Consider the following 24,464-nt stretch of genomic DNA (forward strand, 5'->3'; position numbering starts at 1 on the left):
CTGGGACTACAGGTATGTGCCACCACACCTGATTAATTTTGTATTTTTTTAGTAGAGACAGGGTTTCCCCATGTTGGCCAGCTAGTCTTGAACTCTTGGCCTCAAATGATCCACCTGCCCTGCCCTCCCAAAATGCTGGGATTACAGGCACTGGCTGTCGCGCCCAGCCGTTCTTTTTTTTTTTCTTTCTTTTAAATAGAGACGAGGTCTCACTATGTTGCCCAGGCTGGTCTCAAACTCCTGAGCTCAAGTGATCCTCCCACCTGGGTCTCCCAAAGTGGTGGGATTACAGGTGTGAGCCACCATCCCAGCCAAAAACCTGTCTTCGTAAGCACCCTTTTAACTATTCATTTTTCATATAATGACAGCAATAAGTTAGGGAACCACAGTAGCTCAAATTAAAAAATAAAAGGTATCCATTCAAACTTCTAAATGTCCAATAATTTATTTTATAAGTTAAGATATTTAATGTCATTGAATAAGAATTTTAAAATTCCAATTACTCTCTGGATCTCATCTTCCAAACCTGTAGTTTAAGACAGCAATCTGGCTATGACATGTTACATTACTGGTGCCAGGGTTGATTTTATGGATCTAGTTGGTCAGGTGGGTGTTCCTTCCCTCTTTCACCACTCCATATGCATAATTCCCCCAACACACACACTACCAAAACACTGTTAGCTCACTTTCAGATGTATGAGTGGTTTTGCTTCTTAATGTAAAACCTTTTACTCTTCATTTTTTTAGTCACTATTTATCAATGGTCTTCCACAGAACAAGCTGGTCATTTGTGGTCTGCAGAAAGTTTAACTGGCCTTTAAGTGTGTTTACATGTTTTTAAAACACAAACCTTAACATCTAGAAAACATAAAATAAATAAAACACATCAAATTTCTATTTGTTTGTGTATTTATATATATGTATTTTATGTGTATAGCCTGTTGATTTAAAATGAGAAGCACTACACATCTTAAAAGAACTAAAGAATATTTCTGAATTTCATAATAATAATAACTTGTATAGTTCTTTCCAGAGTCCTTGAGAGTTGTACCGTCTGAGGAGGCCTAAGGAACAGGGGCACTCAGCACACCTGAAAACTACCATTGTCACAGTGCCTCTATATTCCTGCCTCTGAAACACTTCATGAAAAGTTGGAAAGTAAGAGATACACCATTCACACTGCTTATAAAACCTAGTAAACATCATATATAAGTAACTGAAAACAGAATGCGTTTATGGCTAATTTGACAACTCTGTTTGATGTTAATCTCTGTACATTTGGCATGGTAGAAATTATGACCTTCGAGTATATAGCAAAATTTAAAAGAGAAAAATTCAGTATAACTGACCAAACTTGCTTCATTACATATAAATACCACTAAGCAGGTCAAGAAAACCTAAAACAATCAGCTGTGATACTTGAGATGCAAAATCTTCCTGTAAGTAAGTAGATCACAGTTGTTATTTACTCTAGAAAAAGGAAATACAGAGGTCAACTTAAGACATAATGCCCAGTCAAGCTGATACATGATATGTAATGATAAGGGGTATATAATATCTAAAAGCGGTTTCTTGAGTTATGATTCAATCACAAATGTCCATGTTCAGGCTGCTGACAAATCTGGGAACTATTATTAAATGCTGAATCACCATTCTTTTTATTATTATTATTATTATTATTGAGATGGAGTCTCACTCTGTCACCCAGGCTGAAGTGCAGTGGCGTGATCTCGGCTCACTGCAAGCTCTGCCTTCCAGGTTCACACCATTCTCCTGCCTCAGCCTACTGAGTAGCTGGGACTACAGGCGCCCGCCACCACGCCTGGCTAATTTTTTGTATTTTTAGTAGAGACAGAGTTTGACCGTGTTAGCCAGGATGGTCTCGACCTCCTGACCTCGTGATCCGCCTGCCTTGGCCTCCCAAAGTGCTGGGATTACAGGCGTGAGCCACCGCGCCCAGCCTCTTTATTATTTTTAAATAAATGTAGATATGTGTCAACCATTCCATTTTTTAAAAATAATAGGCTGGACACAGTGGCTCATTTCTGTAATCCCAGCACTCTGGGAGGCCAAGGCAGGAGGATCACTTGAGCCAGGGGTTCAAAACCAGCCTGAGCAACATAACAAGACCCCATCTCTGCAAAAAATTTAAAAATTAGCCAGGTGTGGTGGCATACACCTATAGTCCCAGCTTCTCATGAGGCAGAGGCTGCAGTGAGCCATGATCACACCACTGCACTTTAGCCTGGGTGACAGAGTGAGACCCTCTCTCCAGGGGAAAAGAAAAGAAGAAGAAATAACAACTCTTGAAAAAAACAAGTACTGCATAAAATGCTGCCTTACCTTCATGACATCTCTGTATGACCGAATAGCTGAGATTTTTCTCTTTCCATCTTCATCTTCCAGGCCTTCTTCTGCAGCCTCATAGCCCTCATCATTGCTACCGTCAGCTTCTACCGTGTTGGCCATGTGATCAATGAGCTGCTCTAGGGGAGGGCTTAATTCCCTTTCTTCATTCTCCTTCAAACCGTAGTCCAGTGCTTTATAAATAATAATTCCCAAAGATTCAATGACCTAGGAACATTTAAAAAAGTGGTTAATGGAGATGACTGAAGAGCTTTCTAGGACTAATTGTGAGGCATAAAATGTTTAGTATGATTTTTTCCCTCAAACCAACATACAACACATACACAAACCCTTTTTATATTCTCTTAGATTTATACTTTGTGTTAAAATCTGTATTTGCCATTCATATATAAAATATTAAGCAAGGTGATTTTCCACATTTCCAAAAGGTATTTCTGAGAACAGATACAGTTATCAAAGAATATATCCTCTCAGAACTCTTATGTCAATGTTTATCTAATTAGAGATTCACAGATATCCCAAGTATCTGAAAGATTGAAAACTCAGTTACGGGTAGCAATTAACTTAAGCCTAAACAACAACAAAAATCTATTCATATCCATGTATATACACTTCTCTAGTTCCATTCAATCACTGAAAACACATCTCTGTCAGATGATGCAAACAAATGAGAGACCTTTTGCAAACCCTGAATTTTCAAGGCAGCTCACAGATAACCCTCCCTACCACACACCTCCATCAATATTACTGCCGGGCAAATGAACCTCATTTATGAACAGCAGATACACCACTGTTGCATACCACCTTGACAACTGCTCCAGACTTTGGCCAATACAGGAAATCCCACTTTATTTCTCAATACTGCCTTTCTGCTATATAAAAAAAAAACACATATAAAACCTTTTAATTTTATTGTTCTCTCTCTCTCTCTCTCTCTTTCTCTCTCTCTCTCTAAAGAACACTGGCAGCCAGCGCGGTGGCTCATGCCTGTAATCCCAGCACTTTGGGAGGCTGAGGCGGGCAGATCACTTGAGGTCAGGAGTTTGAGATCAGCCTGGCCAACATGGCGAAACCCTGTCTCTACTAAAAATACAAAAATGAGCTGGGTGTGGTGGTGTGTGCTGGTAATCCCAGTCTCTTGCAAGGCTGAGGCAGGAGAATCGCTTGAACCGGGGAAGCGGAGGTTGCAGTGAGCTGACATTGCACCACTGCACTTCAGCCTGGGTGACCGAGCAAAACTCTCTCTCAAACAAACAAACAAACAACAACAACAACAAAAATAGGCAATGAAGCCAAATAATTAAAATTAAATCCTGACTTTTACCACTAGCCAGCTGCCTCAGGACAAATCATTTTAGTGATGACTTTTCTCATCCGTTAAATGGGGATGTCAATGATACCTCCATTTAATAAGATTCTGTTAAGACTATGCATTCACTATGCATGGAAGTACCTGGTATAATATCTGACTTATTACAGGGACTGAATAATGTTCTCACTGCCCTCTCCTTCCTTTAGCCCACTCTTTTCCAATGTTTATCAGTTACTCCCAAAATAAAATCTTTCATTTTCATTATTTCATTTATAGCTGGTAATACCACATTTTTTAAAAAGTGCATCACAAATAAAAAAGAAAGTCAGAAGTTTCTAACATGAGTTAAACACAAAAGAGTCATTGACTGTAGCTCTTAAAAGCACTCACTCAAAATTCTCTACAAAAATTCAAAAATTCTCTACAAAATCTGAAATCTACTTTACCAATGAAATAATATTTTCTCAATACTAGCATTCAAAGTGAATATCATGCTTAAAAATTCTTAACTTCTAAGTTTTTAAACAATACTGTTTAAAAATATTTCTTACTGAAAATATGTAATATTTTCACTGGATTTATGGTCTGACCTGGCACTGTAGTCATTCTTTTCTTTTTTTTTTTTTTTTCTTCTTTTGAGACAAGGTCTCACTCTGTCACCCGGGCTGGAGTGCAGTGGTACAATTATGGCTCACTGCAGCTTCAACATCTTTGGGCTGAGGTGATCCTCCCACCTTAGCCTCCCTAGTAGCTGGGAAAACAGGTACACACTACCAGGCCTGGCTAATTTTTTTTGGAATTTTTTAGAGATAGGGTTTCACCATGTTGTCCAAGCTGGTCTCAAACTCCGGGACTTAAGCAATTCGGCCTCTCAAAGTGCTAGGATTACAGGAATGAGCCACCACGCACTATTTTCTATTATAAAAATGAATTTAAACAATGGATCTTCTAAGTTCCGAGGCAATTGACTACTTTAGTTATCCCTCCTGGCAGTGTCCCAGGACAACCCCCACTTTGTCCACCAGCCTGTTCAGGAGAAGGTACCATTTCAGTGCTTCCCTGGCACAGGGTACACATTGCTCTCACAGCATGTACCATTCTCACCACAGGCAGGTGCTGCTTAGGGCAGGGATTTTAACTTTCAAAGACAGCAGAGCATAACACTGTGGTGTGCATTAGAAAAAAACTTGTTAAACTGAACCTAGGGCAGTCGCTTTAACTATCAGAGCGTCCCTACTAATACAATGAAAGCCTCAGAAATCAAAAAGTTAGATTACATTCAGTATATATATTTTTAAGGCTGAGAAGGTCTTGTTGCAATTATTCCCAGTGAGAAATCACAATTAACTGAGTTTTACATGATTGGATGACTCTAACCATCTATACAACCCTCCCCTTCTTTTTTTGTTTTGCTTTTTGTTTGTTTGCTTCTGTTGTCGTTGTTTTTTGGTTTTTTTTTTGAGACAGAGTCTCGCTCTGTCGCCAGGCTGGAGTGCAGTGGCGCAATCTCGGCTCACTGCAATCTCCACCTCCCGGGTTCAAGCGATTCCCCTGCCTCAGCCTCCTGAGTAGCTGGGAGTACAGGTGTGCACCACCATGCCAGGATACTTTTTTGTATTTTAGTAGAGTCGGGGTTTCACCATGTTGGCCAGGATGGTCTCGATCTCCTGACCTCGTGATCCGCCCGCCTCAGCCTCCCAGAGTGCTGGGATTACAGGTGTGAGCTACCGTGCCCAACCAACCCTATCCTTCTTCCTAGGGAGGTGGGAAAAACCCTGTTATACAACCCTATCCCCCCCTCTAGAGCTGGGGGGAGAAAAATCACAAAACCATTGCAAATACCAATACCAGCGATGGCTTCTAACCATAGCAAAGACCCAAGAATCACTCAGCAAGCTTGCTCTTTTCTCTGCTCAATTACCTTGCCTGCAGGAGCTAATCCATTCCTATTCAAGAAGTCATTTTATATCATCTTTCTCTTTAATCCAACACTGTTTTCTGCCTCTCTAGGGCTCAGCTCCAAATAAAACAATCATTTTCCCACTTTCAAATGTACAAACTGATAGGAATCTATACTTATTTGCCCTTCCTTCCTTTCACAGTGGAGGAGTAGGTCTTATATTCCTGTTTAAATGTCAGCCCCACTCTCCTAGCCCCTTATATCCTCCAATGCAATCCCATTTCTGTGCTCCCTTTACCAGCAAACCTCCCGAAAGGGCAGTAGCAATGCTGATGGTAGCAATGATGAGGGCTATGAGGCTGCAGAAGGCCTGGAAAATGAAGATGAAAAAAGAAAAATCTCAGGTATTCGTTTGTATAGAGTCATGAAGGTAAGGCAGCAGTTTATGTAGTACTTGTTTTTCTCAAGAGTTGTTATTTCTTCTTTTTTTTTTTCTAGAGAGACAGGATCTCACTCTGTCACCCAGGCTAGAGTGCAATGGTGCGATCATGGCTCACCGCAGCCTCTGCCTCCTGAGTAGCTGGGACTACAGGTGTATGGTGACACTGGCTAATTTTTAAATTTTCTGCAGAGATGAGGTCTTGCTATGTTGCTCAGGCTGGTTTTGAACCCCTGGGCTCGAGCAATCCTCCTGCCTTGGTCTCCCAAAATGCTAGGATTACAGACATGAGCCACTATCTGTAATGAGCCCATCTCTCCTTTCCCTCCTTCCATTCACTGTTTAATTCATTCCCATCTAACGTCTTTCCTTTTGAAACCACTGAAACACAAATACTAAAGTCACAAACAATCTCTATATACGAAGTTTAACCCAACCTCATCCTAAATGACTGCTTAATAGCATCCAACACAAGTGACTCATTTCTTCCGTTCTAAACACTCTGGATTCTAGATTTTCTCTCAGCAACTACTTCTGAATCTGTCTACAGGTCCTTCGTCCTGCAACTGTTTAATTGATGGAGTTCCTCAGAGCTCATGCACTCTACTTTCTTCCAAAATCTCTTGCAAAGTGCTCTTATACATAGCCAATGCTATAAATACAATATGTATTCTGATATTTCCTTAACTTATATTACTAATCTACAGTTTTTCTCTGGGATGCAGGCAACATATCATATGGTCTACTTAATACTTCCATGTGAATAAGTAATAAGTACCTCAAACCATAATGTTTGTTTATTGTCTACTTTCTCCACTAAAATGTAAGGTCCATAATGCTTTGGATTTTGTCTATTTTGTCACCATTGTGAACAAAATGCTGTATGTTATACAGCACTTGGTTCATAGCAGATGCTAAATAAATATCTCATAATTAAATTGGTAAGTTGCTTTATAACAGTAATACATCTACTTCTGAGTTCCTTTTTGTATATATAAAATAAAATAGTAGAAATCTTTTCAAAAACTTATAGAATTGTATTCTTAAAAGTCTGGGTTGTGGTCGGGCGTGGTGGCTCACACCTGTAATCCCAGCACTTTGGGAGGCCAAGGCGGGCAGAAAAACACAAAAACAAAATTAGCCGGGCGTGGTGATGGGCGCCTGTAGTCCCAGCTACTCGGGAGGCTGAGGCGGGAGAATGGCATGGCAGGAGGCAGAGCTTGCAATGAGCCGACATCACGCCACTGCATGCCAGTCTGGGTGACAGAGCGAGACTCCGTCTCAGGAAAAAAAAAAAAAAAATCTGGGTTGGGAGTGGGGTGGAGCAAGATGGCTGAATAGACGGCTTTATTGATCATCAGCCCTGCAGGAACACCAAATTTAACAACTATCACAAAAATGGCACCTTCATAAGAACCAGAAATCAGTACCAGGTTTTAACTTCAGATCACTGAAAGAGGCATCAAAGAGGGTAGGAAAGACAGTCTTGAATTGCTGATGCCACCCCTCCCCCACCTCCTGGCAGCGGCCATGGGCTGCAGAGAGAGAATCTGTGTACTTGGGAAAAGAAAAGCACAGCAATTGTGAGACTCTGCACCGAATTCAGTGCTGTCCTGTCACAGGGGAAAGTAAATTGGGCTGAGGCCAATGCCCACTCACAGAGGGAACATTAAGACCAGCCCTAGCCAGAGAGGAATCGCCTAAATGCCTATTCCAGTAGTGGGAACTTGAGTTCTGGCAAGTCTTACCACTGCGAGCTTAAGTGTTCTGGGGCTCTAAATGAACTTGAAAGGCACCCTAAGCCACAAGGACTGCAACTCCTGGCAAGTCCTGGTGCTGAGCTGGGCTCAGAGCCAGTGGACTTGTGGGGTACATGACCTACTGAGACAGCAGCCAGGGTGGCTAAAAGAGTACTTGCACTATCCCTCTCCCAACGCCAGGCAGCACAGTCCACAGCTCCAAAAGAGACCCCTTTTTTCCACTTGAAGAGAGGAGAGGGAAAAGAGGACTATGTCTTGCACGTTGGATACCAGCTTCAGCCACAGCAACACAAAATAAGGGAGGAGACCACCCCTCGTATTGTCTTATGCCGAATTTCTGCCTCCAAAGAAGTAAAAACTAAAAGGCAGAAATGAAATCCACAAGCAGACAGCCCGGCACCACACCCTTGGCCTGGTAGTTAAAGATCAACCCCTGACCTAATTGGTTCTTTGCATAAAAAAAGCACTGTGAAGATCCCTGTCCTATTCTGTTCCATTCTAATTACCAGTGTATGCAACCCCCAGTCACATACCCCCTGCTTGCTCAATCGATCACGACCCTCTCACGCGGACCCCCTTAGAGTTGTGAGCCCTTAAAAGGGACAGGAATTGCTCACTCCAGGAGCTCTCTTGAGACAGGAGTCTTGCCGATGCTCCCGGCCGAATAAATCCCTTCCTTCTTTAACTCGGTGTCTGATGGGTTTTGTCTGCGGCTCTTCCTGCTACAAGAACACCAGGCAGTCATGAGACCCCCATTCCAGGCCCTACCTAATGGATTTCTAGGTATACCCTGGGGCAGAAAGGAACCTGCTGCCTTGAACAGAAGGAACCAGTCTTGGCAGAATTCATCACCTGCTGAATAATGAGTCCTTGGGCCCTAAATAATCAGCAGTAATACCCAGGTAGTATGCCATGGACCTTGGGTTAGACTACAGGATGAGTTGGCTTCAGGTGAGACCCAGCCCCTTCCCAGCTGTGGTGTCTAAGGTGAAAGACTTCTTGTGCTTGAGTAAAGCAGAGGGAGAAGTAAAAGGGGCTTTATCTTGCAATTTAGGTACCAGCTTGGCCACGGTGGGGTAGAGCACCAAGTGGGCTCTTGGGGCTCCCAATAAGAGGATTTGGCTCTAGGACAGCATTTCCGGATCTGCACTGGGCCAGAGGGGAGCCCACTGCCCTGAAGGGTGAGCCCAGGGCCTGGCAGCATTCACTAAAAACTGACTGAAAAGGCCTTGGGCCCTCAGTGACCATCAGCAGTAGCCTCACAGTACTCCCCATGGGCCTGTGGTGGTGGCCATGGGGTGAGGCTCTTCTGCCTGTGGAAGAGGTGAGGGAAGAGTGGGAAGGACTGTGTCCCATGGTTTGAGTGCTAGCTCAGCCACAGTAGAACAGAATACCAGGCAGAACAGTAGGCAGATTTCTAAGGTTTCTGACTCCAGTCCCTAGTGACCAGACAGCATCTCTAGACCTACCCGGGGCCTGGGGGAACTTGCTGCCCCAAAGGGAAGGACAAAGGCCTGGCTGGCTTTGCTACCTGCTGAGTGTAGAGCCATAGCGCCTTGGGCAAATATAGGCAGTAGCCAGGTAGTGGTTACAGTGGAGACTTGGGCAAGACCCAATGCGGTGCTGGCTTCAAGTCTGACCCAGTGCAGTCCCAGTGGTGGCAGCTACAGGGGTGCTTGTGTCACCCCACCCCCAGCTCCAGGTAGTTTAGCAGAGAGAGAGAGAGAGACGAGAGAGAGAGAGAGAGAGAGACGAGAGAGAGAGAGAGAGAGACGAGAGAGAGAGAGAGAGAGAGAGACTCTTGTCTGTTTGGGAGAACAGATCTTCTAGACAGAAAATCAACAGAGAGGCCGGGGGCCATGGCTCACGCCTGTAATCCTAGCACTTTGGGAGGCCAAGGTGGGTGGATCGCTTGAGGTCAGGAGTTTGAGACCAGCCTGGCCAACATGGCAAAACCCCATCTCTACTAAAAATACAAAAATTAGCTGGGTGTGGTGGCGGGCGTCTGTAATCCCAGCTACTCAGGAGGCTGAGGCAGGAGAATCACTTGAATCTGGGAGGTGAAGGTTGCATTGAGCTAAGATCGTGCCACTGCATTCCAGCCTGGGCAACAGAGCAAGACTCCATCTCAAAAAAAAAAAAAAAGACAGAAAATCAACAAGGAGACATTGGATTTAATCTGCACTGTAGACCAAACAGACCTAGTAAATATTTACAGAACATTTCATCCAATGGCTACAGAATACACACTTAGTACATGAATCATTCTCAAAGATAGGCCATATGTTTTGTCACAAAACAAGTCTTAAAACATTCAAAAAACAAAAAACTGAAAAAATATCAAGCATTTTATCTGACCACGATGGAATAAAATTAGAAATGAATAACACGAGGAACATTGGAAACTATATAAACACATGAAAACAATATGTTCCTGAATGACCAGTGAGTCAACAAAGAAATTAAATAGAAGTGAAAAATTTCTTGAAACAAATGATAATGGAAATACAGCATACCAAAACCTATGAGGTACAGTAAAAGCAGTACTAAGAGGGAAGTGTATAAGCACCTACATTAAAAAAAAAACAAACTTCAAATAAACAACCTAAAAATGCATCCTAAAGAACTAGAAAACTCCAAATTAGTAAAGGCAAAGAATAAAGATCGGAACAGAAATAAAAGTGAAACAACACAATACAAAAGATCAACAAAACAAAAAGCTGATTTTTTGAAAAGACAAATAGAATTGACAAACCTTTAGCCAGACTACGAAAAAAAGACAAAAGACCTAAATAAATAAAATCAAAGATGTAAAAGGAGACATTAGAACTGATACCAGCTGGGGGCGGTGGCTCGTGCCTGTAATCCCAGCATTTTGGGAGGCCGAGGTGGGTGGATCATGAGGTCAGGAGTTCAAGACTAGCCTAGCCAAGATGGTGAAACTCTGTCTCTACTAAAAATACAAAAATTAGCTGGGCATGGTGGCACGCGTCTGTAATCCTAGCTACTTGGGAGGCTGAGGCACAGAACTGCTTAAACCTGGGAGGCGGAGGTTGCAATGAGCTGAGATTGCACCACTGCAGTCCAGCCTGGGCAACACAGCAAGACTCTGTCTCCAAAAAAAAAAAAAAAAAAGAACTGATACCTCAGAAATTCAAAGGATTATTAGTGTCTACTATGAACAACTACATCCCAATAAATTGGAAAATTTAGATGAAATAGATAAATTCTTAGACACATACAACCTATCAAGATTGAACCATGAAGAAATCCAAAACCTGAACAGATAAATAGTAAGTAATGAGCACAAAGTGATAAAAAGCTTCCCAGCAAAGAAAATCCTAGGACCCAATAGCTTCACAGCTGATTCTACCTAACATTTAAAGAAGAACTAATACCAATCCTTCTCAAACTATTCTGAAAAATAGGAAGGAATATTTCTTCCAAACTCATTCTCAAAGGTGAGTAATCCCCCGACATCAAAACCTGACAAAGACACATCAAAAAAAGAAACCTACAGGCCAATATCACTGATGAATATTAATGCAAAAATCCTCAATAAAGTACTAGCAAATCAAATCCAACAACACATTAAAAAGATCATTCATTAAAACCAACCCAGTTGTTGCATAGAGCTGATAAATTTCTCCGAATAAACACAGAAATTGATTCCCCCAGTCTTAACACTTGAGGAAGTTTCATTTGTCTTATCCAAGTTCCTTTCTCAGAAAACCACCCATCAGGCCTCCCAGAGTATCAAGGAGCTGAAACTTTACCAGATCACTGCACCTGGACAATGAGAGGTCAAATCCCCCACCCATCATGATTGCCTAGCCGACCACCTGCTTCCTGTTGACCAACTTCTTTTCCTTACTCCTCCCTAACTCTTGTTTTCCACACATGGGTACATTTCTTCCCTGTATATAAACCCCTTATTTTAGTTGGCCATGGAGATGATTTGAGACTGATCTCCCATCTCCTCGGCTGCAGAACCCAATTAAAGTCTTCTCCCCTGGCAATAACTGTTGTCTCATTGACTGGTTTTCTGTCCAGCGAGCAGCAGTACCTAAACAGAATCCCTGACACTTTGGCAACAGAATGAAAACCAGACAAAGACTTCTCAAAAAAAAAAAAAAAAACAGAAATTTTGGATACTAAATACCTAATTATTAAAAAAGAAAAATAAAAAAAGAAATCTACAAGCCATTATCACTGATGAATGTTGATGTAAAAATCCTCAACAAAATTCTAGCCAACTGAATTCAACAACATATTAAAAAGATCATTCATCCTAACCAAGTGGGATTTTTCCCAGGGATGCAAAGATGGTTCAACATATGCAAATCAATCAATCTGATACATCATATCAACAGAATGAAAGACAAAAACCACATGATTATTCCAACTGATGTTGAAAAAGCATTTCATAAAATTCAACATCCCTTCATGATAAAAACCCTCAAAAAACTGGGTATATAAGGAACATATCTCAACACAATAAAAGGCATATACGAGTAACTCATGGCTAGTATCATACTGAGTAGGGAAAAACTGAAAGCCTTTCTTCTAAGATCAGGAACATGATAAGGATACCCCCTTTCATCACTGTTATTCAACACAGTACTGGAAGTCCTAGCTAGAGCAATCAGACAACAGAAAGAAATAAAGGGCGTTGAAATTGAAAAGGAAGAAGTCAAATTATACTTGCTTGCAGATGATATGACCTTATATTTGGAAAAACCTAAATCTGAACCCCTCCCGAAAATCTATTAGAATTGATAAATTCAGTAAAGTTGCAGGATACAAAATCAACATACAAAAATCAGTCACATTTCCTTATGCCAATAGCAAACAAGCTGAAAAAGAAATCAAGAAAGTAATCCCATTTACAATAGCTACAAAAAAAAATACCTAGGAATTAAAGTGAAAGGTCTCTATAATGAAAACTATATAACACTGATGCAAGAAATTGAAGAGGACACACAAAAATGGAAAGATACTCGATGTTCATGGATTGGAAGAATCAACATTATTAAAATGTTCATATTATCCAAAGCTATCTTACAGATTCAATACAATCCCTATCAAAATACCAATGACATTCATCACAGAAATAGAAAAAAAAATCATAAAATTTACATGGAACCACAAAAGATCCAGAATAGTCAAAGGTATCCTAAGCAAAAGGAACAAAACTGTAGCAATCATGTTAACTTTAAACTATACTACAAATATACAAACAATACTGTGTCCGGAATTGGTGGGTTCTTGGTCTCGCTGACTTCAAGAATGAAGCTGCGGCTCCTCACGGTGAGTGTTACAGTTCTTAAAGATGGTGTGTCCGGAGTTTGTGCCTTCAGATGTTCAGATGCATCTGGAATTTCTTCCTTCTGGTGGGTTCATGGTCTCACTGGCTTCAGGAGTGAAGCTGCAGACCTTTGAGGTGAGTGTTACAGCTCTTAAAGGCCCAGGGCGTCTGGAGTTGTTCGTCCCTCCCACTGGGTTCATGGTCTTGCTGGCTTCAGGAATGAAGCTGCAGACCTTGGCGGTGAGTGTTAACAGCTCATAACGGTGGTGAGGACCCAAAGAGTGAGCAGCAGCAAGATTTACTGCAAAGAGTGAGCTTCCACAGTGTGGAAGGGGACCCGAGCCGGTTGCCACTGCTGGCTTGGGCAGCCTGCTTTTATTCCCTTCTCCGACCCCACCCATATACTGCTGATTGGTCCATTTTACAGAGAGCTGATTGGTCCGTTTTGACAGGGTGCTGATTGGTGTGTTTACAAACCTTGAGCTAGACACAAAAGTTCTCCAAGTCCCGACTCAGGAGCCCAGCTGGCTTCGCCTAGTGGATCCTGCGCTGGGGCTGCGGGTGGAGCTGCCCGCCATGCGCCCACACTCCTCAGCCCTTGGGCGGTTGATGGGACCGGGCACCGTGGAGCAGGGGGCAGCGCCCGTCGGGGAGGCTTGGGCCTCATGGGAGCCCACGGCAGGGGGGCAGGGACAGGGCTCGGGCATGGCAGGCTGCAGGTCCCAAGCCCTGCCCCGCGGGCAGGCAGCTGAGGCCCGGTGAGAATTTGAGCGCAGGCAGGCTGGCAGTGCTGGGGTACCCAGCGCACCCTCTGCAGCTGCTGGCCCGGGTGCTAAGACCCTCATTGCCCAGGGCCGGTGGCGTCGGCCAGCCGCTCCAAGTGTGGGGCCTGCCGAGCCAGTGCCCACCCAGAACTCACGCTGGTCCGTGAGCGCCCGGTGCAGCCCCAGTTCCCGCCCGCACTTCTCCCTCCATACCTCCCCGCAAGCAGAGGGAGCCGGCTCCAGCCTTGGCCAGCCCAGAGAGGGGCTCCCACAGTGCAGCGGTGGGCTGAAGGGCTCCACAAGCATGGCCAGAGTGGATGCCAAGGCCTGAGGAGGCACCAAGAGCGAACAAGGGCTGCTAGCACATTGTCACCTCTCACTACAATATACAAATATATATATATATATATATATTTATATAAAATACCACAAATATACAAATACTACAACTATATTACACTACAAAGCTATGGTAACCAAAACATCATGGTACTGGCATAAAAACAGATACACAGACCAATGGAACAGAATAGAGCACTCAGAAATAGATCCATACATCTACAATGAACTCATTTTGGACAAAGTTGCCAAGGGCATACACTGGGGAAAAGACAGTCTCTTCAATAAATGGTGGGAAATAAATGAGAAAACTGGATATCCACATGCAGAGGAATGAAACTAGTCCCCTATCTATCGCTATGTACAAAAATAAAATCATACTGCATTAAAGACTTAAATCTAAGACCTCAAACTATGAAACAAATGTGTCCGGAATTGGTGGGTTCTTGGTCTTGCTGACTTCAAGAATGAAGCCACGGACCCTTGCAGTGTTACAGTTCTTAAAGATGGTGCCGGAGTTTGTTCCTTCAGATGTTTAGATGTGTCCGGAATTTCTTCCTTCTGGTAGGTTCCTGGTCTCGCTGGCTTCAGGAATGAAGCTGCAGACCTTCGTGGTGAGTGTTACAGTTCTTAAAGGCAGCAAGTCTGGAGTTGTTCGTTCCTCCCATCTGGAGTTGTTCGTTCCTCCCATCCAGAGCTGTTCGTCCCTCCTGGTGGGTTTGTGGTCTCGCTGGCTTCAGGAGTGAAGCTGCAGACCTTCGTGGTGAGTGTTACAGCTCATAAAGGTGGTGCGGACCCAAAGAGTGAGCAGCAGCAAGATTTAGTGCGAAGAGCAAAAGAACAAAGCTTCCATAGTGTAGAAGGGGACCCCAGCGGGTTGCCACGGCTGGCTTGGGCAGCCTGCTTTTATTCCCTTATCTGGCCCCACTCACATCCTGCTGACTGGTCCATTTTACAGAGAGCTGATTGGTCTGTTTTACAGACAGCTGATTAGTCCGTTTTGACAGAATGCTGATTGGTGCGTTTACAATCCCTGAGCTACACACAGAGTGCTGATTGCTGCATTTACAATCTTCCAGCTAGACATAAAAGTTCTCCAAGTCCCCACCAGATTAATTAGATACAGAGTGCTAATTGGTGCATCCACAAACCCCAAGCTAGACACAGACTGCTGATTGGTGCATTTACAATCCTCTAGCTAGACATAAAAGTTCTCCAAGACCCTACCCAACTCAGGAGCCCAGCTGGCTTCGCCTAGTAGATCCTGCACCAGGGCGGCGGGCGGAGCTGCCCACCAGTCCCGCTCTGCGCGCCTGGCATGCCTGCACTCCTCAGCCCTTGGGCGGTAGATGGGACCAGGCGCCGTGGAGCAGGGGGTGGTGCCCGTTGGGGAGGCTCCATCTGCTTAGGAGCCCACGGGGTGGGGTTGCGGGGGCTCCGGCATGGCAGGCTGCAAGTCCTGAGCCCTGCCACGCGGGGAGGTGGCTGAGGCCTAGTGAGAATTCCAACACAGTGTGGGCAGGCCAGCCTCTCACTGCCCTGGGCCGGCGTTGCCAGCTGGGGGCTCTGAGTGCGGGCCTAGCGAGCCCGCACCCACCCGGAACTCGTGCTGGCCTGCGAACACCACGCGCAGCCCTGGTTGCCGCCCGCGTGTCTCGCACCACACCTCCCTGCAAGCAGAGGGAGCCGGCTCAGGCTTCCGCCAGCCCAGAGAGGGGCTTCCACGGTGCAGCAGCGGGCTGAAGGGCTCCTCAAGCACGGCCAGAGTGGACATCATGGCCTGAGGAGGTGCCAAGAGCAAGCGAGGGCTGCTACCACGTTGTCACCTCTCACTACTACAAGAAAACATTGGGGAAACTCTCCAGGATGTTAGACTGGGCAAAGATTTCTTGAGTAATAACCCACAGCACAGGGAACCAAAGCAAAAATTGACAAATGGGATCACATGAAGTTAAAAAGCTTTTGCCAGTGAAGAAAACAACAAAATGAAGAATCAACCCAAAGAATGGGAGAAAATATTTGCAAACTATCCATCTGACAAGGGGTTAATAACCACAATATATAAGGAGCTCAAACAATTCTATAGGAAAAAATCTAATAATCTGATTAAAAATGGGCAAAAGATCTGAATAGACATTTCTCAAAATAAGAATTAGAAATGGCAAATAGGTATATGAAAAGGTACTTGACATCATTGATTGTCAGAGTAATGCAAATCAAAACTACAATGATATCTCATTCCAGTTAAAATGGCTTCTATCTAAAAGGCAATAACAAATGCTGGTGAGGATGTGGAGAAAAGGGAACCCTTGTACACTGCTGGTGGGAATGTAAATTAGTACAGCCACTCTCGGGAACAGTTTGGAGGTTCCTCAAAAAAGTACCAATAGAGTCCATACGATCCAGCAATCCCCCTCCTAGTTATATACCCAAAAGAAAGGAAATCAGTATATCAAAGAGGTATCTGCACTCCCATGTTTACTGCAGCACTATTTACAATAGCTAAGATTTGGAAACAACCTAAGTGTCCATCAACAGATAAATGGAGAAAGAAAATGCGGTACATATATCTGATAGAGTACTATTCAGCCATGAAAAAGAATGAGATCCTGTCATTTGCAACAACATGAAGGGAACTATATGTCATTATATTAAGTACAATAAGCCAGGCACAGAAAGACAAACTTCATGTGTTCTTACTTATTTGTGGGAGCTAAAAATTAAAACAATTGAACTTGTGGAGATAGCAGAAGGAAAGGCTGAGTGCGGTAGCTCACATCTCTAATTCCAGCACTTTGGCATGCCAAGGCGGGTGGATCACTTGAGGTCAGGAGTTCGAGACCAGCCTAGCCAACATGGTGAAACCCCATCTCTACTAAAAATACAAAAAATTAGCCAGGCATGGTAGGATGCGTCTATAATCCCAGCTACCTGGGAAGCTGAGGTGGGAGAATTGCTGGAACCCGGGAGGCAAAGGTTGGCAGTGAGCCAAGATCACCCCACTGCACTCTAGCATGGGTGACAGAGCAAGACCCCATCTCAAAAAAATAAAACAAAACAAACAAAACAATAACAACAAAAAGAACAAATAAGACTAATATTTGCTAGCACAACAGGGTGACTACAGTTTAAAATAATTTAACTGTACATTTAAAAATAAGCAAAAGAGTATAGTTGTATTGTTTGTAACACAAAGGATAAATGCTTGAAGTGATGGAGACCCCATTACCCCAGTGATTATTACGCACTGGATGTCTGTATCAAAATATCTTATGTAACCCATAAATACATACACCTACTACATATCCCCACAAATTAAAAAGAAAAAAGAAATATTTAAAAATCTGGCTTAGCAAGAAAAATCGTTTGGCTATCTTTGAATATAGGTGGTCTCCTTACACAAGTTACACTGAATTTAGGTTCTTCTTTTTAAAATATAAAACAAACTAGAATAGATCATTTAATTTTTTTTTTTTTTGAGACGGAGTTTCGCTCTTGTTGCCCAGGCTGGAGTGCAATGGCATGATTTGGCTCACTGCAAGCTCTGCCTCCCAGGTTCAGGCGATTCTCCTGCCTCAGCCTCCCGAGTAGCTGGGATTACAGGCATGCGCCACCACGCCCAGCTAATGTATTTTTAGTAGAAACAGGGTTTCTCCATGTTGGTCAGGCTGGTCTCGAACTCCTGACCTCAGGTGATCTGCCTGCCTTGGCCTCCCAAAGTGCTGGGATTACAGGCTTAAGCCACCATGCCTGGCCATTAAATTATTTTTACCAAGACCACCATCACCACTCTCATCACCTCCCATCATTTTATTACTACATCTCCACAGTCTCTTATCTAAAATCTTTAAGGTTAGCTGTGTTTGTGAGTTCATAATTTTCAGATTTTTAGAAAGGTTTATTAAAGACATCCCATATCTTTTGTACTTTTCCTAAGTGGGATCTGGGTCAGAATCCTATAGTCAACATATTAATATTCCTATAGTGAAATATATGAATATTTACAGCTAGCAGGAAAAGAAAGACTATTTATATACATAGTCTCATATCAGTTCAGGTTAAATTTTGCCACCAAATGAGTTTGGGTGCCACAACTGCAAAAGAACTTTTGATTTTCTGAGCTTTTTGAATTACACAGTAACAAATAAGGGCTGTACAATAGTACTATCACCAGCAACATTAGTACAATTGTCTGACCTCTGGGAAGGATTGTGAGTTAATGAGATTGACAATAACAGCATCCAAGTTAAGTTTACAAAGTTTTCTTTTTGTAATCAGAAAACCAGCATTCAGTTTGATTCATTCTTTCTTATTAGTGGGAGAGCAAGAGAAATAAGAAGGATGGCACAGACTCTATATCCTACCCACATTTTCATCCACTAAAATGTTCTAACATCAGAGATTTACAACCTTGTTTATGCTATGGACCTCTTTAGTATTCTGATGAAACCCATTAATTTCTTATCTTAATAATGTATTTGTTTTGTTTTCTGTTTCTGAGACAAGATCTCACTCTGTCACTCAGGCTGGAGTGCAGTGGTGTAATCATGGCTCACTGGAGCCTTGACCTCCTGGGCTCAAGTGATCCTCCCATCTCAGCCTCCAGAGTAGCTAGGACCACAGGCACCTGCCACCAACACCTGACTAAATTTATTTTATTTTCTTAACATTTTATTTTATATTTTTTGTTTTATTTTATTTTATTATTTTATGTTCCAGGATATATGTGCACGATGTGGAGGTTTGTTACATAAACATGTACCATGGTGGTCTGCTGCACCCATCAACCCATTACCTAGGTATTAGGCCCAGCATGCATTAGCTATTTTTCCTGATGCTCTCCCGCCCCCTGCCCCCAATGCCTGGCTAGTTTTTAAAAAATTTTGTAGAGACAGGGTCTCACTATGTTGCCCAGGCTGGTCTTGAACTTCTGGGCTCAAGTGATCCTTCTGCTTCTGCCTCCCAACGTGCTGGGATTACAGGCATGAGCCACCACACATAGCCTATAGTAATGTCTTTAAATGCATACAACACAACTTCTAAGATTATAAAATAAACTATACTAAAATATAGTTACCACAGTAACAAAATTATAGTTTCATGTATATGCTTCTTTATACATACATTAAATTACATGATATTGGCAGATGCAATTAATTTTAGAGTGGTGATGAGTATATTTGAGATATCTGCAACCACTGTAATTTGACATGAAAAGATCTGTGTTTTCTATTGGTGACAACATGAATATGCTAATACTATTGTGGTTTATCACTTAGATTCACAGTTGAATGAAATGTTTAATTTCAGTTACAGGGTAGCAAAAGTAATGATGCATTTTCTCCCATTCACACTCACAGATACCCCCAACCCCGATTATGAATCCCTGTTCTACACTCATTTAAAAAAAAATCTGAGTTCTAGGTATATGGTGTTGATCTATACATTTATATAAGAAAGTATTATCTATGAGCATCAAAATAATACAAATTTCACACAACTATTACATTAATCTTTTTTTTAAGAGATGGGGGTCTCCAGCCCAGGCTGGAGTGCATTGGCCCTTCACAGGTTTGATCATAATGTACATCAGCCTAGAACTCTTGGCATCAAACAATCCTCCTGCTTCCGCCTCCCAAGTAGCCGGGACTAGAAACTCTCATATTTGCTAAATTCATTTAGGTTCCTATGAGTAGATATAAATTAGAACATTATGAGATATTCCAATTATTCATAAAAACAAATGGAATCATGTTACCTGAATGTAAAAACTTCATCTATATAGTCCAATGAATCTTCTAAAAATAGTTGTGATATAAGAAATATTTATTGTCCTTTTCCATATTATTGGCATCAGTTGTATCTATAATCCTTTAGCTCTTTAGAAGATTCTTGGGGCAAATAAAAGACCCCAAAACTGTTACCACTCAAAATAGAACAAGATACCAAAAAAGAAAAATGAAAGGAATATAAAATTATTTAAACACTTTAGGAGTTACAGAAGAACATAAGATGAAAATATACTACTAAGCCAAACAAATCTATTTTTATGTACAAAAGCATTCTGAAATGTGTAAATATTCAAGAGCAACCTATTAAATTCTATCTTTTTCTAATGAATACAAATCATACATAAAGCCAATGTAAACAGAGCATATATATTATGTTTTACATATCTTCAGTTTCTTAAACAGCTATTCTTTTCCTGAAATTCATGTTGCATAAAAGGGGCTTTTCATACTGATACAAAAAGCATAGTTTTACAATGTTAGGTTAGAACTAGCCAAGTTCATCCTAAAATTCATATGAAAAAATGAACTAGCAAAACATCCAGGAAAATTAAAGGGTCCCAGCTCTATCACATACTGAAGGATCTAATCAATGATTAGAGCAGTGTGACCCTAGAGCATAAAAAGGCATACAGACTAATGGAACAGACCCAGTGGGCAAAGAAAGTTGGACTGGGTAGTGGCAGTCATTGGAAAAAAAATGAAACCAAGAAACTACTAGGAGAATAAAGGGGGCAAATTAGAGAAGACTTCCCTAACTATGACTCAAACTCTAGAAGCCATAAGGAGAAAGACAGTTATGTTAAACATGAAACACATGTATAAGGCAAAACAAAAATTTTAAAACACCATGAACAAAGTAAAAAACAAAAGACAGTTTCTAAATCCACATGTAAGGAGCTTAGAAGTCACTACTCTATTCTGACAACAAGTAAAAAGCTGAACAAATGGAAAAATCAACAACTCTTCCTGGATCCATACAGATGAGAGCAGAGGGCAAACCAATGTCCCCAAGATTGGAGAGGCAGAGAGGTGAATATAGGTATTCGTGGCTTTCAGAGCAGAGCATTATAAGTGGAAACCGCCCTGGGAACCAGCGCCAGGGTGGGAAAAATTGAATGGTAACTGACCAAGTGCTAGGAGCTTAGCACGGCAAGCCTAAGAATTAAAAACTCCAGGGGACCTGGTCAGAGGAGGAGGACCCTCACACTTTTGTATGTTTTACCTAAGAGAACTGAAAGCTCCAAAACTGAAAAGCAAAGAGAACAAAGACTGGGGAAAAACAAAAACAAAAAACAAAATGGAGTATCTAAGGACTGTGGGACAACTATTATACAAAAGGTGTAAATTATGTGTAATAGGAATAACAAAAGAAGAAAGAAAGAAAAAGAAAAGAAAAAGACACCTGAAGGAATAATGACCAAGAATTTCCTCCAATTATTGTCAGACATCAAACTACAGGTCCAAAAATTTAAAGAACATCGAGTATGATAAATGCCAAAAAACTACACACAAGCGTATCAGTTTCTAACTACAGAAAACCCAAGATAAGGCAAAAATTCTTAAAGAAGTTAAAAGGACAAAAACCACACCTTACCACCTATGGAGGAACAAAGATAAGAATTACATTTGACTTCTCAGAAACCATGCAAGCAAGAAGAAAATGGAATGAAATATTTAAAATGTTAAGAGGGGGGAGGGACAGCATTAGGAGATACACCTAATGCTAAATGACCAGTTAATGGGTGCAGCACACCAACATGGCACATAGATACATATGTAACAAACCTGCACATTGTGCACATGTACCCTAAAACCTAAAGTATAATAAAAAAAAAAAAAGTCAAGGTTAAAAAAAAAAAATGTCAAGAGAAAAAATTGCATCAACCTAGAGTTTTGTAGTCAGCAAAATTACCCGTCAGAAGTGAAGGAGAAATAAAAACTTCTTCTTTTTTTTCTTTTTTCTATTGGGAGGGAGCCTTGCTCTGTCGCCCAGGCTGGCGTGCAGTGGTGCAATCACAGCTCACTGCAACCTCTGCCTCCTGGGTTCAAACGATTCCTCTGCCTCAGCCTCCCGAGTAGCTGGGATTACAGGTGCACACCACCATGCCCGGCTAATTTTTGTATTTTAGTAGGGACGAGGTTTCACCACGTTAGTCAAGCTGGTCTCAAATTCCTGACCTCAAATGATCTTCCCGCCTCAGCCTCCCAAAGTCTTGGGATTATAGGCGTGAGCCATTGAGCCCGGCCAAGACTTTTCAAACAAATAAAAATTGAAGAAATTTGTTGCCAGTAGACACACCTTGCAAGGAATGTTAAAAGAAGTTCTTGGCCAGGCACGGTGGCTCACGCCTGTAATCCCAGGAATTTGGGAGGCCGAGGCAGGTGGATCATGAGGTCAGGAGTACGAGACCAGCCTGGCCAACGTGGTGAAACCCCGTTCTATAAATACAAAAGTTGGCTGGGCATGGTGGTGCGCGCCTGTAGTCCCAGCTACTCGGGAGTCTGAGGGAGGAGAATCACTTGAACGTGGGAGGCGTAGGTTGCAGTGAGCCGAGATTGCGCCATTGCACTCCAACCTGGGTGACACAGCGAGACTCTGTCTCCAAAAAAAACACAAAACAAAACAAAACAAAAGTTCTTTAGGCCGGGTGTGGTAGCTCACTCCTATAATCCCAGCACTTTGGGAGGCCGAGGCTGGCAGATCACCTGAGGTCAGGAGTTTGAGACCAGCCTGGCCAACATGGCAAAACCTCATCTCTACCAAAAATACAAAAGTTAGCTGGGCATAGTGGTCCATGCCTGTAATCTCAGCTACTCGGGAGGCTGAGGCAGGAGAATAGCTTGAACCCGGGAGGTGGAGGCTGCAGTGAGCCGAGATTGCATCACTGCACTCCAGCCTGTGCCACAGAGTAAGACTCTGTCTCAAATAAAAAATAAATTAAAAAGAAGTTATTTAGAAAGAAAGAAAATAATATAGGTCAAAAATTCAGATCTACATAAAGGAGGAGCACTGAAGTAAAAATAAGTGATGGTAAAATAAAAACTTTTATTTTGCTTATTCTTAATTGGTTTAATAGCTAACAGTTTGTTCAAAATAATAATAGCAACAATGTATGCAATTATGTATGCTTATGTATATATCTTATTCGAGATTATTTCATTAGTACAGGGCACTCACATTACCTATCAAGAGGTAGAGTGTTATTTGAACTGGGCATAGATTAGCTGTAAATGTATACTAGAAATTTTAGGGAAACCAATAAAGAAACTCAATAAAAGAATCAATAATTAATAACCTTCCAAAACAGAAAGCACCAGGACCAGATAGGTTCACTGGTGAATTCTACCAAACATTCAGAAAGAAATTATGCCAACCCTCTACAATCTACCTCAGAATATACAAGCAGAAGGAATATTTCTAATTCAGTCTATGAGGCCAGCACTACCCTAATACCAAAAGCAGAAAAAGATATTACGAGAATACGACAGACCAATAACTCTCATGGACATACATGCAAAAATCTTCAGTAATCGGGTGGAGCCAAGATGGCCGAATAGGAACAGCTCCGGTCTCCAGCTCCCAGCCCCAGCGACACAGAAGACGGGTGATTTCTGCATTTCTGTTTCAGGTACCGGTTTCATCTCACTAGGGAGTGCCAAACAGTGGGTGCAGGACAGTCGGTGAAGTGCACTGTGCACGAGCCGAAGCAGGGCGAGGCATTGCCTCACTCAGGAAGCGCAAGGGGTCAGGGAGTTCCCTTTCCTAGTCAAAGAAAGGGGTAACAGATGGCGCCTGGAAAATCGGGTCAGTCCCACCCTAATACTGCGCTTTTCCAACGGGCCTGGAAAATGGCACACTAGGAGATTGTGTCCCGCACCTGGCTCGGAGGGTCCTATGCCCACGGAGTCTCGCTGATTGCTAGCACAGCAGTCTGAGATCAAACTGCAAGGCAGCAGCGAGGCTGGGGGAGGGGCGCCCGCCATTGCCCAGGCTTGCTTAGGTAAACAAAGCAGCCAGGAAGCTCCAACTGGGTGGAGCCCACCACAGCTCAAGGAGGCCAGCCTGCCTCTGTAGGCTCCACCTCTGGGGGCAGGGCACAGACAAACAAAAATTCAGCAGGAACCTCTGCAGACTTAAATGTCCCTGTCTGACTGACAGCTTTGAAGAGAGTAGTGGTTCTCCCAGCACGCAGCTGGAGATCTGAGAACGGACAGACTGCCTCCTAAAGTGGGTCCCTCACACCCGAGCAGCCTAACTGGGAGGCACCCCCCAGTAGGGACAGATTGACACCTCACTCGGCCGAGTACTCCTCTGAGACAAAACTTCCAGAAGAACTATAAGACAGCTGAATTTGTGGGCTCACGAAAATCCGCTGTTCTGCAGCCACTGCTGCTGACACCCAGCCAAACAGGGTCTGGAGTGGACCTCCAGTAAACTCCAACAGACCTGCAGCTGAGGGTCCTGTCTGGTAGAAAGAAAACT

General features: G+C 42.6%; 1 protein-coding gene across 10 annotated transcripts in view; it reads right to left on the reverse strand.

The window, feature by feature from the left end:
• LOC129460740 (centrosomal protein of 76 kDa) overlaps nucleotides 1-24,464 on the reverse strand; it is a 269,467-nt gene that overhangs the window by 104,776 nt on the left and 140,227 nt on the right. For all 10 annotated transcript variants that reach the window (XM_055239053.2, XM_055239056.2, XM_055239047.2 and 7 more), the window contains one exon: nucleotides 2,344-2,574. In XM_055239053.2, coding sequence (XP_055095028.1) covers nucleotides 2,344-2,574 — 231 coding nt within the window. The remainder of the gene's footprint in view (nucleotides 1-2,343; nucleotides 2,575-24,464) is intronic.

Source organism: Symphalangus syndactylus, chromosome 1 (genome assembly GCF_028878055.3).
Source record: "Symphalangus syndactylus isolate Jambi chromosome 1, NHGRI_mSymSyn1-v2.1_pri, whole genome shotgun sequence".
NCBI classification, from domain to species: domain Eukaryota; kingdom Metazoa; phylum Chordata; class Mammalia; order Primates; family Hylobatidae; genus Symphalangus; species Symphalangus syndactylus.